General features: G+C 37.9%; 1 protein-coding gene across 1 annotated transcript; it reads right to left on the bottom strand.

The window, feature by feature from the left end:
* Window positions 1–1,484: 1,484 nt before the first annotated feature.
* On the bottom strand, window positions 1,485–3,192 carry LOC145043043 (transcription factor TCP15-like). The gene has a single exon (XM_078991580.1). The coding sequence runs from the start codon at window positions 2,950–2,952 to the stop codon at window positions 1,735–1,737; it is 1,218 nt and encodes a 405-aa protein (XP_078847706.1). The 5' UTR covers window positions 2,953–3,192; the 3' UTR covers window positions 1,485–1,734.
* Between the last annotated feature and the right edge of the window lie 20,718 nt (window positions 3,193–23,910).

Below are 23,910 nucleotides of genomic sequence, written 5' to 3'. Positions count from 1 at the left end.
AATTTAACGAAAGAATATTTGTGTATAACATATATTTTAAAGAGATAATAATAACCTATAGAACCACACATACAATTTTGTAAACCAGACAATCCACGTTAATTTTTGCGTTCTTAATTCTTAAACATAAGCCACGTTAATTTTTGCATACTTAAACGCAAACTGCTGAATGATGTACATAAATGGACGTAATATACCAAGTCGAAAATGTTTTTGGAACAAGTTGAGAAATTTATAAATATATGCATAAAACATGGGTCATGATTCATGAAACACCATATTAGATTCTGCACAATTTTCTAAAATAAGAACTAATCACTCGCTGGACCCACACCTATGCATGGACCAGATCAAATGAAATCGAGAACTGGGTCCCAACTGCACGTGGGGTCACCAATTTCCATCATTCATTTTTCTTTTTAATTTTTTAGTCTTGCTTGTGCTCACTCTTTCTTTCCTTTTTTAAATATTCAAATTTTATTTAATATTGTTTCCCTTAAACTAATATTAGTTTGCATACCATTCCAAAAAATCTCAATAATATCTTATGCCCAATATAAGTTACACAATATTTAAATTTCAACATATTTGTTTCCCAATAACTTATCTATTGATGTTTTCCAAATCAATAGCAATAACAATTTATATATATATATATATATATATATATATATATATATATATATATATATATATATATATATATATTAAAATGATATATTATTATATTAGTTGAGTGGCAGTGCCAGCAATGGGTTGAATTATAAAAAGAGGAAAGAATGATCAAAGCTTGTTCCCCTGCTGTGATAAAAGGTAACTTTGATTTTAGGAGGGTGTGGGCTCCACTTACCTGACCCCAATACCTGGACTGATAAGGTTTGGGTCCCACCATAATTATTCAAATATCTAAATTCCAATAATATTCACCCATACAAGATTACATTGACCATTGTCACAAAACCTCATTCTTTATTTTTAATTTCACTATCCAATAATCATTTCATTTAAAAATACGTATATTTTATTTTTAAAAATGAATCTAAATACTAAATACTAGTTTTTTTTCTTTTTTTTTTTAAACTACAATTAATTTTCTAACAATAAAAACAATTCGTATGAAAAAAATGATACTACAAAATTGGAATAATTATTATATCAAATATGTATTGGGTGATATTATCTATGTTTTTATTTTCAATACTTTATAAGGTATACACTATACACAACAAAAGTGAATGATGACGTCATTGTAATTATTTTTACCCATGGTCAAAATGAGATAATTTTTGTCTTTCTAACTTCATAGGATTGACTTAAAGTTTAACGGAATTTTATAAGGCATTGTTGCAGTTACCAAGTTCTCAGTTGTGTTTGTGTTTTACAGACAATTATAAAAAACTAAAATTAAATTAAAATTAAAGTCAAAATAATGGCAATAGAAAATAGAATTGTATAAAAAGAAAAAGCAATGAATTCATGGTAAATACTAAAACGAGACCTTTTTCTTTTTTTTCTTCAATGATTAAAACCAACAATACACCCTGTTAAAATTTGTCTCTCCAAACACTTTGTAAATCCTCAAAAATAATCACACAAAATTAAATATAAAAAAAAAAAATCAGCAATAATTATGGGGAAAAAATTAAAATTTTCCAAAAATTTTGGAGGAAATCAAACCTTATGTGCGTTTTACACATCAAATTTAACAACACAATCATGGAGGCCGGAAATCCTTTATGAGTGGTGGCTAGTTGTATCATGGGGATCATCTCCGCCGCCGTGATGAGACTGAGATCCACTTGCTTGCTGTTCAGAGCCACCTGGACCGAATATTGGCCGGTAAGGATTTAATCCGGCGAGCATGCTCAATTGGCCTTCAGTAAAACCACCACCACCACCACCTCCTCCTCCTCCTCCTCCGCCGCCGCTGCCACCAGAGTTGCCGCCAAGCCCTGCCGCCAATTGCTGACTTGGCATAAGGGCGACGGGTGTTGGGAAGTTCATGAAATGTAAGCCGGTAGAAACAGTGCCTCTGTACAAAGCGGTGTTGTTCACTGCCGGAAAAGTCCAAATAGGGTCTCCGCTCATCGCTTGGTGTTGATTAGAATTGGCAACCATCCAAAAATTAGCTGGAATTGATGCGTGATTTGCTACCATGGAAGATGAGCTTGATTGAAGAAGATAATTCCCCATCTGTTGTTGGTGTTGTGAAGGTAGCTCAGACTCCGCCGGAGCTCTACGTTTCCTTCCGATGCTATCTTCAGTTTCCGATAACTCAACTGAATTATCTCTATTTTCTTGTTTCGTTTGTAATATCTGGTGAAGATTCGTTGCAGACCCAAAATTCAGAAGGTTGGATGAACTATTTTCCGATGAAGATAATCCAATTCCCGGGAAGAGATTCCGATTTTGTGGGATAGCGAAATTTGGGTTAAAGTAACCGGATCGAAGCTGTGAAGGAACCGACATGCTGCTCCCGGAGCTCCGAAGTGAGATATTGAGTGAAGTGAAGTTCGCCGGGATTGTACCAGTTCCGGTGGCGGCGATGACGGCGGGTTCAGCTTGTTGAAGGAGCCACTCGATGGTTTCACCATCTGTTTTATGACCAAGCTCTCGTGTGAGCTGAAAAACCCTGGCGGCGCAAAGGGCTGGCATACGGATACGGCGGCCTCGTCCATCAACCTTTGTGTGGCGGTCTTTGGTTGACGTTCTCTTGGGCGCCAATTTCTTAGAGGGGTCGCCGGAAGAGGTGGTGGCGATGGTGGTTATTTGGAGGTTTGAACTGTTGGATCGAAGTGGAGGGTTATTAGTGTCGGTGGAGATGGGTCGAGAAGGGTAACCAGTGGTGGCGGAGACGGTGGCGGAGGAAGAGCAAGCTTCGTCGTCTTTCTTTTCAAGTAATTGAAAAGGGAAGTTGGGGCGGTGGTTGAAATGGTCATCACCACCATCCATGATCACATGAGATAATCTCACAGAGTCTCTCTCTCTTTCTCTCTCTAGTTTCTCTCTCTAAACTTATATGGAGAATTGATGGAGTATGTTGATTGAATCCAAGGGGATGTGGGTCTGGATTTCTTTCTCTTTCAATACCATATAAACAGTCTCACTCTAAAAATGTTTAACTCAAAGTTTCATCCAATTGTCCGATATTTTGGAGAGAGAAAGAGAGAAAGAGAGAGAGGAAACTTTAAGTAACAAAGACAATGAGTGGGAATTATATGGGTGAGCTCATAAAAGCAAAAAAAAAAAAAAAAAAAAACAAAAAAAAAAAATTTAAAAATTAAAATAGAAAAGAAAATAACGTGGTTAAAATACATATACATATTGAACTCATATTCTGAATAATAAATACTCGGTTGGTATAATTAGATTAAGCACGACTTGGATGAATAAAGACATGATAGGTGTTAAATAGTGATTACAATATAAAATACTTCCTTATGATTGAGAGTGGGGGAGTGAAAACATTAATGCAACATGAAATTAAGGAGATTTTGGATGTATTTTTTTAATAGTCACTTAAAAATCACCGTGTAAGAAAAAAAAAAGTATCCTATTATTGGGAAATTGTCATGTAGGTGTGTCGTTTGGCTAGAACGATCCATCAAATTTGGTTGGTGTAAGTGTGTAATATTTTCAAAATAGATATAAAAGTTCTTGTCGTTTTTAGTAAAAATAATGTTTTAAAAATGAATAAAAGAACATCAAAATAAATCAGTTAAATGATTTAAATATAACTAATTAAACAATAAATAGAGTGATAGAAATAAATCAGAAGTTTAATATAATCAAGTTAAGAATTTTTTGTTATAAGAATTAAAGTTTTAATTTGTGAAAGTTGAGATTTGATAGTGTTAACCAATTAGAACTTGAATGTCATAAATTTTTAAGTGTCATAAGTTATTATATGTAGATGGGTTAATTAGAGAATTATTAAAGCTAATAGTTGTTACTAGTCAAAATGGTGGCCACAATTAGGAAATATATAGTTAAGGGATCAAAAATAACCACTAGACCAAAGTTAGATTGATTAGTCATGGGTTAGTAATGGACCACCTCATTATAATGATACTTTAGGATATATGACTTAAGTGTAAAATCAAGAAGTTCCATTAAAGAAGCTAGTGAAATGGTGTCAAATCTTTGAAACTAAAAGCATGAGAGACTAATTTGCCATATAGTGAAACATACGAAATCAACTAGGTTGATAGTATCTATATTTAGGGAGATCGACTATAAGAAGGGAGAGAGAGAGAGAGAGAGAGAGAGAGAGAGAGAGAGAGAGAGAGAGAGAGAGATCATTAATTTTGATTTGGAGTAATAGAGAAGATTTAGAGTTAAGGTGTATGAAGAAACAAGTTAAGGATTCAACATCAAGAAACTCTTCCCATTCTAACCTAAATCTTAAACTAGGCTTGCTATACTACTCCAAATATGAAATTATGAGTTAATAATGTTGTTCTAGTAGTATTTGGGTGTTGAATGAAGCATAAATTATGATTCTAACATCAAACTTTACATCAATGAGCTTTATTTCAAGTTTGTCACTTGCACATTAACAGACGCAACTTTAACATAGTTGGAACATCTAATGCAGGTATTTGCTATTTTAATGTTTTGATTTATTTAAATAATATAAAATCCCAAATAGATGGTCACGACATGAGGAAGGAAGCCTCACGACGTGATCATCGGGCTGAAACGCGTGCCCGTCGGTCACGTCGTGACGCATAGGTAGTCAAGATGTGAGGATAGGTTTACCTTAATCCCATGATTTCTGTCGTATTTAATAGAAGTGGGGGGCTAGGGTTTGCACACCCTCAACCTCCATCACCTTCTTCCTTCCCAAATCGAAGTTAGCCTCCTTTTGTGACCTTAAAGAACTCATATAGTGATTTTTGGCTCCTTGAAGAAGAAGAAGACTCCTTTGGTGCGTCATTTTTGGCAAGGAAGTCCCTTCCTCACCATCTTGTATTGCTTCTGAACCATTGAAAGTCCTAAAGTTCTTGCCTTTCTCTATTAAACATGTTAAATCTAAGTTTTATTCACTTCTCTTTATGGTTGATTTGGATAGCATGCATGGGATCCATAGAGTTAGCAACTTTATGGATCATTGAGACCTCTTATTTGGTATTGTTTTTAGATCTGAGGTTTAGTGGTGGTTCTAGACTCCAAACATGTTTTTTTTTTTTGGCTTCATTATATGTTTATTGACCTAGTTAATGTTCAAGTCATGCATTGGATATGCATGACTAACAAATCTTTGATTTTTATGATCCTTTGGGTTGGGGAAGACCTTTTGGAAGGTCTGAAGGATTTTTTTTAAGGGATTAAGAGCTTAATGCTTAAAGTTGTCCATAACAGATTTCAAGACGTGGTGAATGGCATGTCACGTCGTGACGAGGCGTGTGTTCGTGACTGTTTTGTCTTGCTCCTATCACGACGTGACCTATAGGTAGTCACAACGTGATAATCGGCTGAGGTTGATCAGGGTTGACTATTGGGTCAAATTAGGGTTTTAAGGGAGTAGAGTGAGAGGGTATTTCTTTATTGTTGTTAGCTGGGTTGTTTCTCCTGTCTTCCTTGTGTGTGAGAGTTGTTATATTTCTAGCTACTATTCACGAGGTGAGTCATCTCACTATAGTTTCTTATATCGTAGATATGTATGTTGACCAGATAGGTCTTAATTTTTGTTTGCTGCTATCTGTGAACTAATTTAAGTGTTGCTAACTTTGGGATTGTTTAAATTTCCCAGGGTAGCTGTTAACCCCTTAAACATGTTAATAATCCACTAGGCGTGTTGTTAGCTCACTAGGGTTCCTAATAATCCCCAACATTGTTGATAACCCATAGTTTTTAGTTATGTTTTGTTGTATGTATATTTTTGGAAGGACTCGCTAAGCTTTATTCTTATAGTTGTGGATTAAGTATGTTTTAGCTACTTCTGATACCGAATTTTTGATACTCTGATTTGGTATGATTGTACTTTACATACCTGGGATTTTATAGACTTGGGTTTTATAACACTTGAGGTTTTCTATATTAAAAATGAAATTTTTTGTTGAAAATTTGGGTGTAACATCCCAAAAATACCGAGTAAAATTTTCAATTTTAAATAAGTCAAACCACTCATTCATTATCTCAAAGAGAATCAGAATAAAAGTATTTTCAAAGCATCTAAGTAATTCGTAAATATTTAGTGCTGAATAAATCTCCAGGGGATGCAGTGTGGTCAATCCGGGCCCTTCCTTTTGATAGAAGAAGTACCTGAAAACAATTCGAACTTATACTGTAAGCACAAAGCTAGGTGAGTTCCCCAAAATATCACATACACCATATTTACAAATATAAAAGTATGTGGCTGTGTCGGTTCCATATCAACCCTGTGTCCATAATAACTCTGTGTAACAGCTTGTAGCTGTGTTGAGTCCATTTCAACCCCTGGGTCCGTATCACCCCCGAGCCCATAATGACTGTATATAACATCTTGTAGATGTTTTAGGTCCATATCAACCCTCAGGTCCATTTCACCCTACATACATAATCTTACAAATATATAAGCATGAGTCACAAAGACAACAAGCACATATAGACATATCAACAAATGTCACGAGTACAGTGAAGAAACTCACCTCAACGATAACAAATACATCTCACAATCGAGCTGCTGGTACGAGAACCTCCCCACACGACACATATACAATACAATTGTAATTAGCAATTAAGGTAATTATACCAACTTAGAAAGTCCAAAATACCAAGGAAAATCCTTATTTGGGCAAAAGACCATTTTGACCTTCCAAGCCTTAAATCCTTCATAGTTAACCAAGAGTTAAATTGGTCAAAAAGTTAACGGGAAATTTTTTGTTGACCTAGTTTCTGCATACTATCTCTACGCTAGGCATAGATCCTTAAGCCTGAAGCCAAAATTCATTTATACCACTTATTACATTAAGATTGTAAGATTCATAAAATTCTTGAAAATTTTGACTTTTTAAACAAACCCAAAACCATCATTGATTACAAATTGTTTTCAAAATAAGTTTCATATAAGAGAAATCCAAAAATTATAAAACAAAATATGAGGAGATGCACGAACATGCCTTCGCCTTCCCGCGATCCTCTGAAGTACGTAAAACGCAATCCAAAACTCTAAGCCCAAAGCTTAGTGAGTTTCCCCAAAATACCATCACCACACAAAACCAGAATAATATCATAAACAACATGCATTCAGAGCCTTCAGTCTGAGTGGAACACCCCATCGACCTACAGTATATTTGGTACGCTCACAAAACCTACAGCATGATTGGTACGCAACCTTCGGCCTTCAACCTATATGGAACATTCTTTAGGCCTTCGGCCTAACTGGTACGCCTCACTGTCCTTTAGTCTATCTGGGACGCCCTGGGTCTATTGATCTTCAGCACAAAGCTAGACCGCCTCAACTCAACCACACATAACATGTTGACATATACATTACACATAAACATATAACCAGGAAACAGACAAATAGAAAGATCTTACAGATCACTAAGTATAGTATCATCCTATCTACCAGGATACAGATCTAATAGATCACAATAGTACTCAACCATGCAATAATCAGGATAACAATCCCAAAAGGGGGCCGACCTTGGTTACTTCGACACAACAAGTATAGGGAGGAACACTCACCTCTTAAATGTCAAGCTGCACTGAAATCTTCAACTGCTGACTCATATAAGGCCTCAAACGATCACAATAAACAAACATCCAATTACCAATTGAAATACTATCCTTGACTAAGGACAAATACATAGGGTAAATTTTCATTTTATCCTTTCCCTATTTGGGCCAAGCCCCAAGTCCAAATCTTGATCTACAATACCCAAATTACTTCAAGGCCCATAATTAGTCCAAGCCCATTGGGTCCAATAAGGCCCAATATACAACCCTAGGCCCAATAGGACAAATCCAACAAGGAGTCCAATACTTTAAAATCCTTAGTCTAACATTGATCCAAACTACCAAGCCCAAAACCCAAAAATCAAGTCCAAGGAAAAGTCCAAGAAGCCTACTCATTATCCGAACATGCAGCATTCCTTGGTGGAGTGTTGGGCGTTCACCACTAAACCCTGTCGCGAACCATAGCCAAAACGTTGGGCATTCCTCGACTCAACGCAGGGCAGGCGTTCGCACGCTGACTTCAAAAAGAAGAATATTAAGCACTTAGTGCTTAAAGCCACTCGATAAATCATGGATCCAAGTCCTAAAGAGCATCCAGAACTGTAAAGTCACTGACTTGGTGACTTTGCATGCCCCAAAAGGTCCCAACTCCAAAATATTGCATTCAACTTCCATAAAAAGGCTTAATTTCATGCATGGGGTTTATATAACTCTAGAGATGCAAACTTTGTGAATCTTCGACCTCACAAACGCCAAGAGGAGCAACTCAAAGCCTCAGGAGTGATCACAAACTACTAGATCTCAACTATGGGACCCAAAAGGGACTAAAATTCGTAAAGACTTAGATATAAACTTTTTATCAGCAAGATTTGGCTTTATACCTCAAATAAGTTGGAAATGAAGCAGAGAACCAATATGTATGAGCTCCTTCTTGAACCATCACCTTGCACCAAGCTTCTATTCCTTGAATGAGCTTCAAATACAGATGAAAACACACACAATGGACTCACATCACTCTTTGAGGTTCTAGGGTTTCGAGATTAGGGTTTGGGAGCTATGGAGGTAGGAAATGAGGTCAACACTTGGGACTTAAGGTGTTTAAATAGGTCTTAATCCCTAAAAATTAGGGTTTGATCTCCACGCATGAATATCCTCCTCTAATAATCATAATTTGGGAGAAATGGTCCATGCTCCCATTCAAACATGCAAAACAAGGCTAAAAGCAATAACTAAATATATAAGGGACCAAATATGGAGAAATAATTGGATCGGGTGTTACAATTATCCCTCACTTGAATTAGACTTCATCCTCGAAGTGTTTTGCAACAAACAGATGCTGGTAATGCTCCCACATCTCAGCCTCTGGCTCCTAGGTCTATTCGGAGCGCTTCCGTTGCTGACATCGTACCTTCACCAGAGGTACTTACTTGCTCTGGAAAACATTCACCTTTCTCTCCAAAATAGCTACAGGCTTCTCAACATAGTTCAGGTGCTCATCAAATTGAATGTCATCCAATGACACTACTGCATCCTCATCCAACATGCACTTCCGCAACTGCAAAACATGGAAAGTACTATCGATCTCACTGAGGTCCTCTGGAAGGTCCAACCTATAAGAAACCTTGCCAACCATAGAAATAACCCAAAGTGGTCCAATATACTAGGGACCCAATTTCCCCCTTTTCCTGAAATGAATCACACATTTCCAAGGTGAAACATTCAGCAACACTATGTCACTAACCTGAAGTTCCAACTCATATTTGCACCGGTCAGCATAGCTTGTCTGTCGGATTTGAGCACTCTGTAATCTCTGCCTGATCTACTAAATCATATCGGTGGTCTGAAGAACCACCTTGGTTCGGACCATGACCCTATGACCCACCTCGCCCCAACAGACTTGGGTACGACACCTCTGCCTATATAAATGCTCAAAGGGTGGATCACCAATGCTGGAGTGGAAACTGTTATTATAGGAGAACTATGGAAGAGGTAGGTACGAGTCCTAACTCCTACTAAAATCTCTGACTTGTCCACTCGAGAATCTGAATTGTCCACTCGCTCAGGTCCTCGGTATGTGGATGATAAGTTGTGGTGGAGTGCAGTCTCATGCCCAGTTCCTCGTGGAACTTCTGCCAAAAGAGAGAGTGAACAAAACATCATGATCTGAAACAATAGAGACTGGAACCCCATGGTGAGCAAAAATATCGTGAATACACACATTAGCCAAATTCTCGGCCGACGAGCTCTCCCATATCTCCAAGAAGTGGGTACTATTTGTCAGTTAATACACGATGACCCAAATAACATCAAAACCCTTTGCCGTCTTCGGCAACCTGGTGGTGAAATCCATCGGAATTTGCTCCCATTTCCACATGGGAACCTCTAGAGGCTGCAGTTTGCCATGCGGCCTTTGATGCTCAGCCTTGACCATCTTGTAGGTCAAGTACCTCTCAACGTACCAAGCGATCTCCCTCTTCATGCATGACCACCAATAGCTCAAACACAAATCCCAATAATTCTTTGTGGTCCCTAGATGGATAGAAAAGTTAGACTTATGAGACTTCTCCAACATAATCTGTCAGACCCTACCAGACATAGGAACCCATACCCGTCCACAATGGGTCAACAAACCATGACTATCCGGAACAACCCAGGTGATCTCACCCATGATCCTCTCAATTTTCCAATTTTCATCTCACACTCCCATGGCCCGAGCCTCCCTAATCAACCCCACAAGTGAAGAATCCATAGATATCCTCATACATGACACCTTAACAGAAGGTCCAGCCGACTTTCAGCTCAAGCCATCCGCCACTGCATTCACTTTACCAGGATGGTAAACGATCTCACAGTCATAATCATTAACCACTTCCAATCACCTGCGTTGCCTCATGTTCGGGTTCGGCTGATCCACAATATGCCTTACACTATTGTGGTCAGTGTAGATAGTATAGCGGAGCCCATAAAGGTAATGCCTCCAAATCTTGAGGGCAAAAACCAACGCCCCAACTCAAGATCATGTGTGGGATATCTCGTTTCATGCGGCTTCAGCTACTGTGAAGCATAAGCTATCACTCTTCCTTTATGCATGAGAACTTCTCCCAACCCAGTGATGGATGCATCACAGAAAACCATAAGATCCTCGATTCCCTCAGGGAGGGTCAAAACTGGGGCTCAAAATATCTCCGCCATAGGGTCTCAAATGCTGACACCTGCAAATGGCCTCACCAAAAATCCACCACTTCCTCGTCAAAACGAGTGAGGTGTACCACAATCTTGGAGACATCCTGAATGAATATTCGATAGTACCCTACCAAACCGAAAAAACTCTTGATATCCGAGGGAGCTTTCGGAACCTCCTACTGGATCATCGCCTTGATTTTAGCTTGATCGACGAAAATCCCATCCTAGTTAACAAGGTGTCCAAGGAACTGAACCTCTCACAGCCAAAACTTGAATTTCGAGAAATTATCATAAATTCGTTCTCACCTCAAAACCCTAGAAGCTTGCAAAGGTTCTCCTCATGCTTCTTTTTGGTCTTGGAATACACTAAGATATCATCAATAAACAAGATAGCCAAGCAATCCAGCATCGGCCTGCATGTCCGATTCATCAAATCCATAAATACCGTAGGCAAATTGATGAGCCCAAAAGGCATCACCACAAACTCATAATTCCCATTACGGGCCCGAAATGCGGTCTTCTCGACGTCCACTTCTCTCACCCTGACCGGATGGTACCCAGACCTCAGATTTATCTTGGTGAACCAAGATGCTCCCTGTAGCTGATCAAAGAGATCAAGAATTTGCAAATAGGAGAACGGTTATTCATTCTTAACTTTTTCAACACCCAGTTGGTGATACACATCTAGTGTGAACCATCCTTCTTATTGATGAATAAAATTGGTGCTCCTTATAAAGAACTTCTCATATTGATTAAGTGCTTGCCTAGCAGCTCCTGCAACTGAAATGACATCTCCTGCATCTCAGGCGGTGCTAAATGGTATGACGGCATGGAAATAGGGGCCACACCTCGCACAAGGTCAAACTCGACCTGCCTCACAAGAGGCACACCTAGTAACTCCTCAGGGAATACATCGAAAAACTCCGTGATCACCTAAAACTTTGAAACCGAAACCTAATTCGTAACCCATTTATCCACCACATAAGCCAAATAACCCGCATACCCATGCTGAATATATTGTCGAGTCTTGGCTGCAGAACAAAACCTTGAACCCATCCTGGTGCCCTCTCTATAAATAAACAGTTCTCCCCCACTTGGAGTTCGTACTACCATGTTCTGGCCTTCGTAATCAATCATAACACCAAAATGGCTCAACTAATCTACACCTACAATCACACAGACATACCCCATGGGAATATGGATCAAATAGACCGGAAACGATAACCCGAAGATCTCCAGAACGCAAACCGGATATACTAAAGAAGTAGAAACCCTATGTTCGTTGGCTATAGAAACTCGCAATAGACACTCCAACTCCCCTAAAGGCATAACAAACTCTCTAGTAAATGACCGAGAAACAAAGGACCAACTCGCACCCGATTCAAACAACACTAAAGCAGGCAAGGAGTTCACTAGGAACGTACCTAACAAGGTACAAAATGCACATATATATATATATATATATATATATATATATATATATATATATATATATATATATATATAATCATACCACAACTATAATCAACAAGATAATGGATAGAAATATATTTGCCACAACATCTGGAGCTGCTTTGGCCTCGTCAATGGTGATTTGAAAAGTGAGCTAAAATCGAGTCCTAAACTCCATCAAAATTCAGGGGCTTCATATTATCGAATTCCTAATACTAAAAGACTCGTCCTGACCCAAAACCTGCAATCGCCACGGCTGCGGAGGATACAACAGTAGCCGTCTCAGCAATTGATGCATATCGATCATCAAATAACTCCATCATCGAGGTCTTGATAAACCCAAACATCTTCGGAATTTGTCCCCAGACAATAGTAACCACCTCCTCATGAATGATCTCCCTGATGCGGTCCTTTGACAATGCTGGCCCACCCTGACTGTCAGCTCCTGACCCCAAACTAGATCTGATCACAACTCGTCTCACAGTTACTATACTGAAAATACACCAGGAAGATATTAGATAATCCACATATCATAACGAGGACCCAAATCCCAACGAAGCTCTAGGGGTTATAACTTCCCTTCTACGTGTATTGGTCCTATGCTTTCAGTAGTACGAGCCTATACTACCTTCCATACCTACCCGTATTTGTCTCAAGAATCATCACAACACCCTAACAATACACATATGCATAGTCTAACACTAAATCCTCACTCCCTAGAGGAAAGGCTAAACATCTCACAACTAGCCAGCTGGCCCCACACAACTCATCCATGAAACTTCCACCAACCCTGCAACACTCGTGTATGCTGGCCATACATAACACTGGACCCTATAGACATTTCAAATATTTGATCCTACCCTAAGCCCTTCATCAAACTAGAATAGGAAATAAGCCCATACCATACATTCTCCGGCTATAAGATGTTAGTTATATATAACCATGATGCATACACTAAGAAACTACAATAATGATGTCAATTCCATTAAATAAAGGCCCTAGGCTATCAGGCATCATATAATCTAGCAATTCTAACATGCGATTCCTGAAGATCCTATCCTATCATTGGCATGTTGTTCTAAAATATCGCAATATCGAATAACAGTATGGTATTGTGGGGTTCTACTTACTGGCTCCGACTGATTGTACAGATCACATCCTCCTTGAGTATTTTTAAAACCATTTCAAAATCATTTTCCTTAGTTTGAGATTGGATTCACACATGTGTTCCTCTAATTCACTCAAATCAAAGCTCTGATACCAACCTGTAACATTCATAAAATTCTTGAAAATTTTTAACTTTTTAAACAAACCCAAAACCATCCTTGAATACAAGTTCTTTTCAAAATATTGTTCACATCAGATAAATCCCAAAATCATAAAACAAGACGTGAGGAGGTGCACGATCACGCCTTCCCCACTCCGCGATCCTCTGAAGTACGTGAAACACTGTCCAAAACTATAAGCCCAAAGCTTAGTGAGTTCCCCCAAAATATCATCACCGCACAAAACTAGAATAATATCATAAACAACATGCATTCAGAGCCTTCGGTCTGACTGGAAAGCCTCACAAGCCTACAGTCTCTCTGGAAAGCTCACCAAACCTACAACATGACTGGTATGCCACTTTGGCCTTCAACCTATCTGCAACATTCTCTGTGCCTTTGGCCTGACTAGTACACCCCACTAGCCTTCAGTCTGTCTCGTACGCCCTGGGTCTATTTGCTTTCAGCACAAAGAAGGACCGCCTCAACCCAACCACACATAACACGTTGACATATACATTACACATAAACATAGAACCAGGAAACAGACAAACACGAAGATTTTAAAGAACACTAAGCATAATATCATCCTATCTACCGGGATACAAATCTAATAGATTACAATAGTACTCAATTATGTAATAATCAGGATAACAATCCAAAAAGGGGCCAACCTTGGCGCCTTCGACCGGAAAGGTATAGTGAGGAACAGTCACCTTTCAAATGTGCAGCTGCACTGAAATCCCTGACTGTTGACTCATGGAAGGTCCCGAACTATCACAGTAAACAAATATCCAATTAACAATCGGAATACCATCCTTGGCTAAGGACCCATACTTAGGGTAAATTTCCATTTTACCCTTTCCCTAATTGGACCAAGGCCCAAGTCCAAATCTTGATCTACAAGACTCAAATTCCTTCAAGGCCCATAATTGGTCCAAACCCATTGGGTCCAATAAGGCCCATTATACAATGCTAGGCCCAATAGGGAAAGTCCAACAAGGAGTCTAATACTTCAAAATCCTTAGTCTAACATGGGTCCAAACTACCAAGCCCAAAACCCAAAAATCAAATCCATGACAAAAGTCCCAGAAGCCCACAAATTATCCAAACTTGCGACGTTCCATGGTGGAGCGTTGGGCGTTCGCCACCAATCAAGATCACGAACCATAGCCGGAATGCTAGTTGTCCCACGACCCAACGCAAGGCGTTTGCACGCTAGCTTCAAAAAGAAGAATATTAATCACTTAATTCTTAAAGCCACTAGACCAAATCATGGATCCAAGTTTTAAAGAGCATTTAGGGCTATAAAGTCACTAACTTGGTGACTTTGCATGCCCCAAAAGGTCCCAAATAAAAAAATATAGCATTCAACTTCCATATAAATGCTTAATCTCATGCATAAGGATTATATAACCCTAAAGATGAAAACATTGTGAATCTTTGACCTCACAAACGCCAAGAGGAGCAACCCAAAGCCTCAAGAGTGATCACAAACTACTAGATCTTAACTACAAGACCAAAGAGGGACGAACAACTATAAGGACCTACATCTAAGCTTTTCATGAAAAAGATTTGAGCTTTATACCTCAAATGAGTTGAAAATGAAGTTGAGAACCAAGATCTATGTTCTCCTTCTTGAACCACCACCTTGCACCAAGCTTCTCCTCTTTGAAGGGGCTTCAAAGACATACTAAAACACACACGATGGACTCACAACACTCATGGGGACTCTAGGGTTTTGAGATTAGGGTTTGGAAGCTATGGAGGCAGGATATGAGGTCAACACCTGGGACTTAAGGTACTTAAATAAGTCTCAAACCGTAAAAATTAGGGGTTGAGCTCCACGCATGAATGCCCTGCATTCCCTAGGGAAATGCCCCGCGTTTGAGCTCCACCTCTAAAGGTCTGAATTTGGCAGAAATGGCCCCTCCTTCGATTAAACATGCAAAACAATGCCAAAAAGCAATAGCTAAATATATAAGGGACCAAAAATGGAGAGATACCTGGATCAGGTGTTATAAATACTTTTCACTCCAAGCTCAGATTTGGTTCGTAATAGCTCCATAATGGATAAAGTTTCTAACTTTATCCATTAGGATGGTCCAAACAACCAAGACCTAGTCTTTATGTCTCAATGAGACTAAAATTGCATCTTTCTTAACATAATCCATTAAGTCCAATTCTCCAACCTTCAAATTTAAATCAATATGATGTTTAGATGGATAAAGTTTCCAACTCAATCGATAACATGGTCATAAACTTTAATGATCTAAACTTTATGTACTAATGTGACCAAAAAGTAACAAATATGAAAATTTACATGATCTATGAAACTATTGAGCAAGTTTGAACCTTTGTACCTTCAATGGTCCACAAATGAGACAAACTTGTTGGATCAATACTTGAATCCTTCTTTTATAAACTTTGTCACCACTTTTTTCTTCAATATTCCAACTTCCAATTAAAAAATAAACTCATAAATAACACCAAAAGCTCAAAATAAGTGTGAGGAGTGTAGGGTTTCAAGTTAGAGGATAAAGAAGGTGGAGGCTGATGATAGGAAGGATCCCTAAGGGGTTAAGGACCTTAAATAGGACTCAAAACCCAAAAATTAGGGTTTTTAACTACGGAATTGCACCCGACATGACATTGGGTTCACCCTACGTACTCCACTAAAACACATCCCACCCTCAGCATGTACGCCCTGCGTACTACTAGACCCCCTTTTCCAAACTTCAAGTAGCCATAACTTCTTCGTTTCAACTTCATTTTTGGTGTTCTTTATATGCACATAAAGGCATTGAAAAGCCCTACAATCCAATATAATTAGTTTTAACTTAAAACATAACAAACTAAAATAGGATCTAAACCCTTTTCCCTTGAAGCCCAATGCATTTACTTGATCCATTTATTCTCCACAATCCTGAAATAGGAAACTTCTTGAAACAAGATGTTACAACTCTCCCCTACTTAAAATATATTTCGTCTGTGAAATCCATCTCGGTTAGGATTTCTAAATCAACACCAAAATATTCCATAAACTCCATCTAATCATTTTGAAATTAAGGCATTTTATAAAGAAAACTCGAGAGACCACTCAGAAACCCACAACTGCCAACAAACAACCTAATAACTTAATTCAAAATGCTCTACTGTACCAATTTTATTTCTCTCCCAAACTTTATGAACCAACTTCTAGAGAAAACCACACAAACCGAGAACGCTCGAAACTACAACCATAAACCAAGTTCGCCACTATACTCCCTGAAATTGGGAACTCGTCAGTCTATACTTTAGAAACCTTACCCTAGGATTGATGATCATCCGATAAATCCCTGACTACGTACATCACCAAACCATGCAAAATGTATATTCAAACATCCTAATCATGAAATTCACTCAATCCTAAATCTGAAAATTCTTCCCAAAACTTCAAATATAGTCTTGACTTCCTAAAAAGTCGTCACCAACATGCTACCCTCACGAGCATAAGGATGGTAAATCCAAGAAATCTCATGTTGCATCCAAATCCTTCATCAACTTAGGTGTATATCTACCTGATAAAACACTCAAGATATTTAGAACGAACTCCGTGACTCTATATTTTAGAACCGATACTCGACATTGGTAACCAGGAAACTAATAGACAACTCGCAAGAAAACGGGGTTTATAATGCAAACATTCAACAATAGACTTTTGATGCACAATTAATACTCTGAATAAATTTTTATTGTCCACATGATCCATATCCGATGGTCACTGATTCACCCTACTCCCAATTAATGCACTAACACCAAACAAACCAATAAGGCTAATGATCTGAGACCTAAGAGTCTCAATTAAATAAATATCAGGTGCTACCCGTATGAATCCTTCAGTTGATGGTTCACGATACATCATGACACCTTCTAACCACTGAAACGATAGGCTCATGGTACTACATTGATCCTGCTGTTATTCCATCACTAGCTTGGAGACTCATGACTAGCACCATGGAGGCCTAAAGTTACATAACCATCAACCTGTTGACTTGCAGGAATCTAATCAACATCCCTCACAATACAAACCATGAACTATAAGAGCCATACCCTTCTATAATGTACAATTCCTTTCACAGAATAGGCTGCTACCAACCCAAAATCAGATGGAAACATGGTCACACATAACCAGAGAATACGATAGGTTGTTGTACTCTTGTTAAAACTCAAAGGCTATAACCCAAAAAGAACCATGCATGTAATTCGAACTAAGTGCTCCTTGTTATCTTGTTCAGTCGACAAACACCCCTACCGACAATTTCTAATGAACTTACTATAACACATAACCTCAAGAGAACACAAAACCAACCTTGGATCTACTACATTCCTTTTTTTTTCATGAATCTCAATTGTTAATAGAAACACTGTAATAAATGTCTGAAATAAGGTCCAACCCCTTGATTGAACTGAATAGATTCTACCAACATATAACTAGCTTGATAAAACTTCCAAAGTTATCTAGAAATGTTACTAATACCATGTTCGGTTCAATTCAAATCCAAACCTATCGACACAACATGCCAAAATAGAATTATGTGTAGATCCAAAGCCATACCTAAAAAACTAAAAAGTATCACTCCAATGTTCGAACTCCTAACAACCACGGATATCTTCCAAACCCGAGTCCACTATGAACAATACTTCCATAACCAACAATTCAGGGTACACATTCCTATAAACCAAAAGGTAAAATTTACAAATTTTGACGATAGGTTGACACATCCCTTGAACCTCCACTGATACATCTCAAAACTTTTGAAAAACCTTAGCCATTGAAGATGAACGAAATGGCCCACGATTGAGAATGCATTGACAATTAATCCGATGGTCTAACACACTAGTGAACAAAGCCCATGAGGAACTACACATACCAACTCTGAAGTTGATTGATAGCTCATCAATTGCTTATCCTAGACTGGTGATAGCAATCTATACACCAAGCTAAAAAATCTCTTAACAACCAATACTCAACTTGAGCGACCCAAATGCTCCATGTCCCAAGCATTGGCATCCCGAAAGGAACCACTGACTAGAAAGATCTCTTTGTCCAACTGCTTTGTGTTGTGAAGATAATTCACACATTTCTGAGTGCATACATATGATGGCAACTTGCCCTACACCCCCATCTTGAGCAAACCTTGAACCAAAGTCTTACATACCCGAACCACAGATCCCTATTCCCCATTTTGCTAAAACAATACAATCAAACAGATCGATGATACTCAAGAAGAAAACCCATTTATCCCCTACTTAAGGATCGAACTACCACCAACTGACATTGCAAACAGATAAAATCTCAAACTAAATTGACCAGAAACATAGCATCCCTGACCCCTTGGAATGTATAACATGACGCAAGAGGATTTTCCAGGTACAAACCAATGAAACTAAAAGAGACTCTGAATATCAGATGGAGACCTTGGAAAAATCCCCAATTATAACCACCTTTAACATCAAGAATCCTATGCAAATGCACAAGCACTATTACTAACTGTCTATTCATAACACCAATTCTCTATCTAGAAACAAATTGACCATCACACACCTCGTCTATGATTACCCACCTATCTATTCCTCGTAGGATTCATTCATAAATATTTGAGGCATTATTCTCATAGTCGAGGTACATCAGAGACACTAATTTTTTTGTTCCTGATTTACTTTGCTGATCAATCGAAACAAGCAACTAGCACCTGACGTGCCTGTATTCAAAGAAAGTTGATCCTTGATCTCATCTTAAATCAAACCTACCACAAGAATCCTCTCATGCATTGCCACACTTCCATAATTTCCTCTCATGTAGTGCCTCTGGCTGCAATCCTCGAGTCGGGCATAACAATTTCTTCCTTCTTGAGTCCCATGACTCAACTGACACTATGTTGAACAAGGACCTTAAGACCGCAAAATCAAGTAACTCACCTAGGTCTGTACCATTTAAACTGAAAATCACATGGACACTACGGCCCAATCAACTCACCAAACGCATTACTCCTTCCGAATGCAAAAACTGAAAGGCCAATAAATATGGGAACACACTACAAAGAATCATGATGACAAACCATGCTATATACTACGAACCAACTCCTTAAGATTCCCAAAATCTTCCTCGATTCAAGTATGGATCCTATGCTTTCAGTAGTACAGGCCCAATAACCCTTTTCATACACAACCATACATTCCTCAAGAATCATTTCAGATACTCTAAGTAACTACTCATGCCAACTTTCGTCAGATCCAATCACATATACCCACTATCAAACGAACATACACTACTAAACAGCGCTCCAATTCCTCTAAGGCACTTCTTCGGCTCTCCTAAAATTCCCACTTACCTTATCATCAGCTGCTGAAGAGCCCCTACTTAGACTGGCTAACTTTTTCATGAATACAATTACATGCAACAAAACTTAAATATTCTTACGAATAAAAGACCCAACACTAAAACGATTAGACTCAAATAAGAGTTGTGCAATATGGACAAATCAATCATTCTAGAATTATCTAACCTTTGGAGCATGTATCTTAACATATTCATTTAATAGTTAGATCACATCAATATGGGTCCCATAAATCACAAATAATCAACATTGGGAAGTAACACTCTATGGGCCATAAAACATAAAAAGGCATCCTCCAACTAATCTTCCTTTTGTGATGCTAGGAACTTATACCAACACTACCAGTTGCCTTATGCATGCAAATTATATAAAAAATAGGATCACATAAACTGTCGAATGAATGATTTTACCCTAAGCCCACAACCAGATAAGGAATAGGAAATAAATCAAAATCAATCCTTCTAGGGATATATGATCCTAATCATATATAATATTTAAATCATAAACTTTGCAATCAATTCCAACAACATAGGCTCCTAATCTATCGTAGCATCCAATTCCTCCTAGGCTACAAAGCATTACAAATCAGAAAATTCTATCATATATCTGAATCCATACTAGCACGATCTTCTAAAATCTTAATCAATATGTATATACAAGCATCTCTCCTAGCATGTTATCATGCAATCCTGAGCAGATCCTTAGCCTAATCTAGCATGCAATTCTCATACACTCATATCAAAAATCAATCATAAAAATGTATGGTTATGTTGTTAAATACTTACTTGATATTGGCCAATTGCATGCATCACACCCCTTCTTGTTATTAAAAACCTTTTAATAAAATCATTTATTTTATGAGAAACATATCAATTCCTCAATTTGAGTTCAGATACACCCGATGGTGTGTCCAAATTCCTCAAACCAATGCTCTAATACCGAATTGTAACGTCCCGTAAATACCGAGTAAAATTTTCACTTTTAAATAAGTCAAAACATTCATTAATTTACCCTAAAAAATCAAAATAAAAGTATTCTCAAAAGATTTGAGTAATTTGTAAACATTCATTGCGTGATAAAATATGCAGAGGATGTAGTGCGATCAAGTCCGACCCTTCCTTTTGAAACCAGAAGTACCTGAAAACATTTCAAACTTAAATATTTAACACAAAGCTTGGTAAGTTTCCTACAATACCACATACAACATATATACAAATATAAAAAAACATGGTTGTATTATGTCCGTATCAACCCCGAGTTCATAATGACTATTTGTAACAGCTTGTAGGTGTGTCGGGTCCATTTCACCCCCGGGTGTATATCAACCCCGAGTCCATAATGACTCTATGGAACAACTTGTAGTTGTGCCGGATTTGTATCAACTCCTGTATCCATTTCACATAACATACATAAAAATACAAACATATAAGCATGAGTCACAAAGATAACAAGCACATACATGCATATCAACAAGTGTCACAATGATGACTATCCTCCTACAAACATAATCCAATGGGTGGGTATTGGTACCTTCAACCCATTAGTATAGTGAAGAGACACAACTCAACGATAGCGGATAAATCTCACACCTAAGCTGCTGTCACAAGAAGCTCCTCACACTATATATATCCAATACAACCCTAATTAGCAATTAAGGTAATTATTCCAACTTAGAAAGTCTGAAATACCAAGGCAAGTACTTATATGGGCATAAGACCATTTTGCCTTTCCAAACCTTAAAACCCCTCATAGCTGAATAAATTTCAAATCGGTCAAAAAGGCAACGATCAATATTTTGTTGACCTACGCGTTGCATACTCTATCTATACGTTGGGCATAGAGTGTTAATCTGTAAAGACAGGTGGGAACTAGGCTACACTAGGCGTAGCCCATTGTACGCACCGTGTATAGATCCCGAGGCCAAAATTCATTTTAAGCACATAATACCTTAAGACCATTCACTCCATGCTCAAATTTGGTTCCTAATAGCCACATAATGGATAAAGTTTCCAAATTTATCCATTAGGATGGACCACACAACCAACATTTAGTCTTTAAGTCTCAAAGGGACCAAAAATGCATGTTTTTCAATTTAATCCATTAAGTCTAAGTCTCCAACCATCATACATCTGAATCAACTTGATGTTTATATTGATAAAAATTCCATCTTTATCCATAACAAGGTCACAAACATTCAAGTTCTAAAATTTATGCACTAAAGTGACCAAAAAGTGACAAATATGAAAATTAGCAAGATCTAAGAAACTAATGAGGAATTTTGAAGCTTTTTAACTTCAATGGTCCAAATATGAGGCAAACTTGTTGGCTCTATACTTGACTTATTCTTCTATAAACTTTTCCTTTCTCTATTAAGCATGCTAGATCTAAGTTTTGTTCAATTCTATCCATGGTTAGGTTGGATAGCATGAATGGGATCCATAAAGTTAGCAACTTCACGAATCATTAAGACGACTTATTTAGTATAGGTTTCAGATCAGAGGTTTGGTGGTGGTTTTCGGCTTCATTCTCTCTTTATTGACCTAGTTAGTGTTCGGGTCATGTATTGAACATGCATGACTAAAAAACTTCGATTTTTATGGTCCTTTGGGTTGGGGAAGTCCATTTGGAAGGTATAAAGTATTGGCTTGAGGGATTCACAGTTTACTGCTTAAAGCTGTCCAGAACAGATATCATGACGTGACAAATGGCATATATGTGGCATTTTATGCATCTTTTAGGGTAGTTTGTATTAGGATTTAGCATCATAATTTGCACATTTGCATGCCGTTAGTTTAAATAATGTTTAGCTCATGGCTTTCGTTAGAACTCCCATACTTCTAGGTTTTATGTGATTTTCAGATAATTCGATGGAGTAGCACTTTGGGAGTAGCTTTGGATACATGCTTTCAGTAGTATGGTCACAATACTACCTTTCACACCTATATGTACTTTCCTCAGCAATCGTTTTGCATCCTCTAAGTAACTACTCATGTCTAATTCCATTCAACCTAATGACATAAACCTGCTCTTAGACAAACATACATTGTTAAATAGTGTACAAATTACTCTAAGGAACTTCCTAGGCTTTTATAGGATTCCCACCTCACCTTACCATCAGCTGCTGAAGAACCCCTACTCGAATTAACTAACTACTTTGTGAATACAATTACGTGAATCAAAACTTAAAGAATCTATCAAATAAAAGATCCAACCCTAAAACGGTTAGACTCAAACAAGATTTGTGCAATAGGGCCAAATCCATCATTCTCGAATTATTTAACCTTTAGAACATGTAACTTAACCTATTCATTTAATAGTTAACTGACATTAATATGGGTCCCATAAGTCACAAAGAAAGCAGCATTTGGGCTGTAACACCCTATAAGCCATAAAACATAAAAAGGCATCCTGTAACTAATCTTGCCTTTTGCGATGCTAAGAACTTCTAGAAACGTGAGTTTAAAGCTTTCACTACAATACCCTAGTTATCAAACAAGGAAAAAGAAAAGCTCTACATAGATATTGAGAGACATCTAAAAAGAAATTTTATGGATTATTGAGATGTCTTATTTGGAATAGGTTTCAAATATGAGGTTTGGTGGTGGTTTTAGACTTCAAGCATGAGTTTTGGCTTTATTCTCTCTTTATTGACCTAGTTAGTTTTCAAGTCATGTATTGAACATGCATGATTGAAAAGCTTTGATTTTTATAGTCCTTTGGGTTAGGGATGACCATCTCGATGGTCTAAAGGATTAGCTTAAGGGATTAACAACTTAATGCTCAAAGCTATCCAGAACATATCTCACGACATGATGGGTGGCTGATAGGTGCCATTTTATGCATATTCTTGGGTAGTTTTTATTAGCCTCTAGCATCATAATTTGCACATTTGCATGCTATTAGTTCAAAAAATGTTCAACTCATGGATTTCATCAGAATGCCCATACTACTAGCATTCTATGTCA

The sequence above is a fragment of the Lactuca saligna genome, chromosome 4, assembly GCF_052625555.1.
Source record: "Lactuca saligna cultivar CGN05327 chromosome 4, ASM5262555v1, whole genome shotgun sequence".
NCBI lineage: Eukaryota > Viridiplantae > Streptophyta > Magnoliopsida > Asterales > Asteraceae > Lactuca > Lactuca saligna.
Note: the sequence above shows the minus strand (reverse complement) of the source record. Positions and strands in the feature narration are given on the sequence as shown.

Bases quoted from the DNA above. Each gene is read 5' to 3' on its own strand.
- LOC145043043 (XM_078991580.1), bottom strand. From the start codon at position 2,952: ATGGATGGTGGTGATGACCATTTCAACCACCGCCCCAACTTCCCTTTT.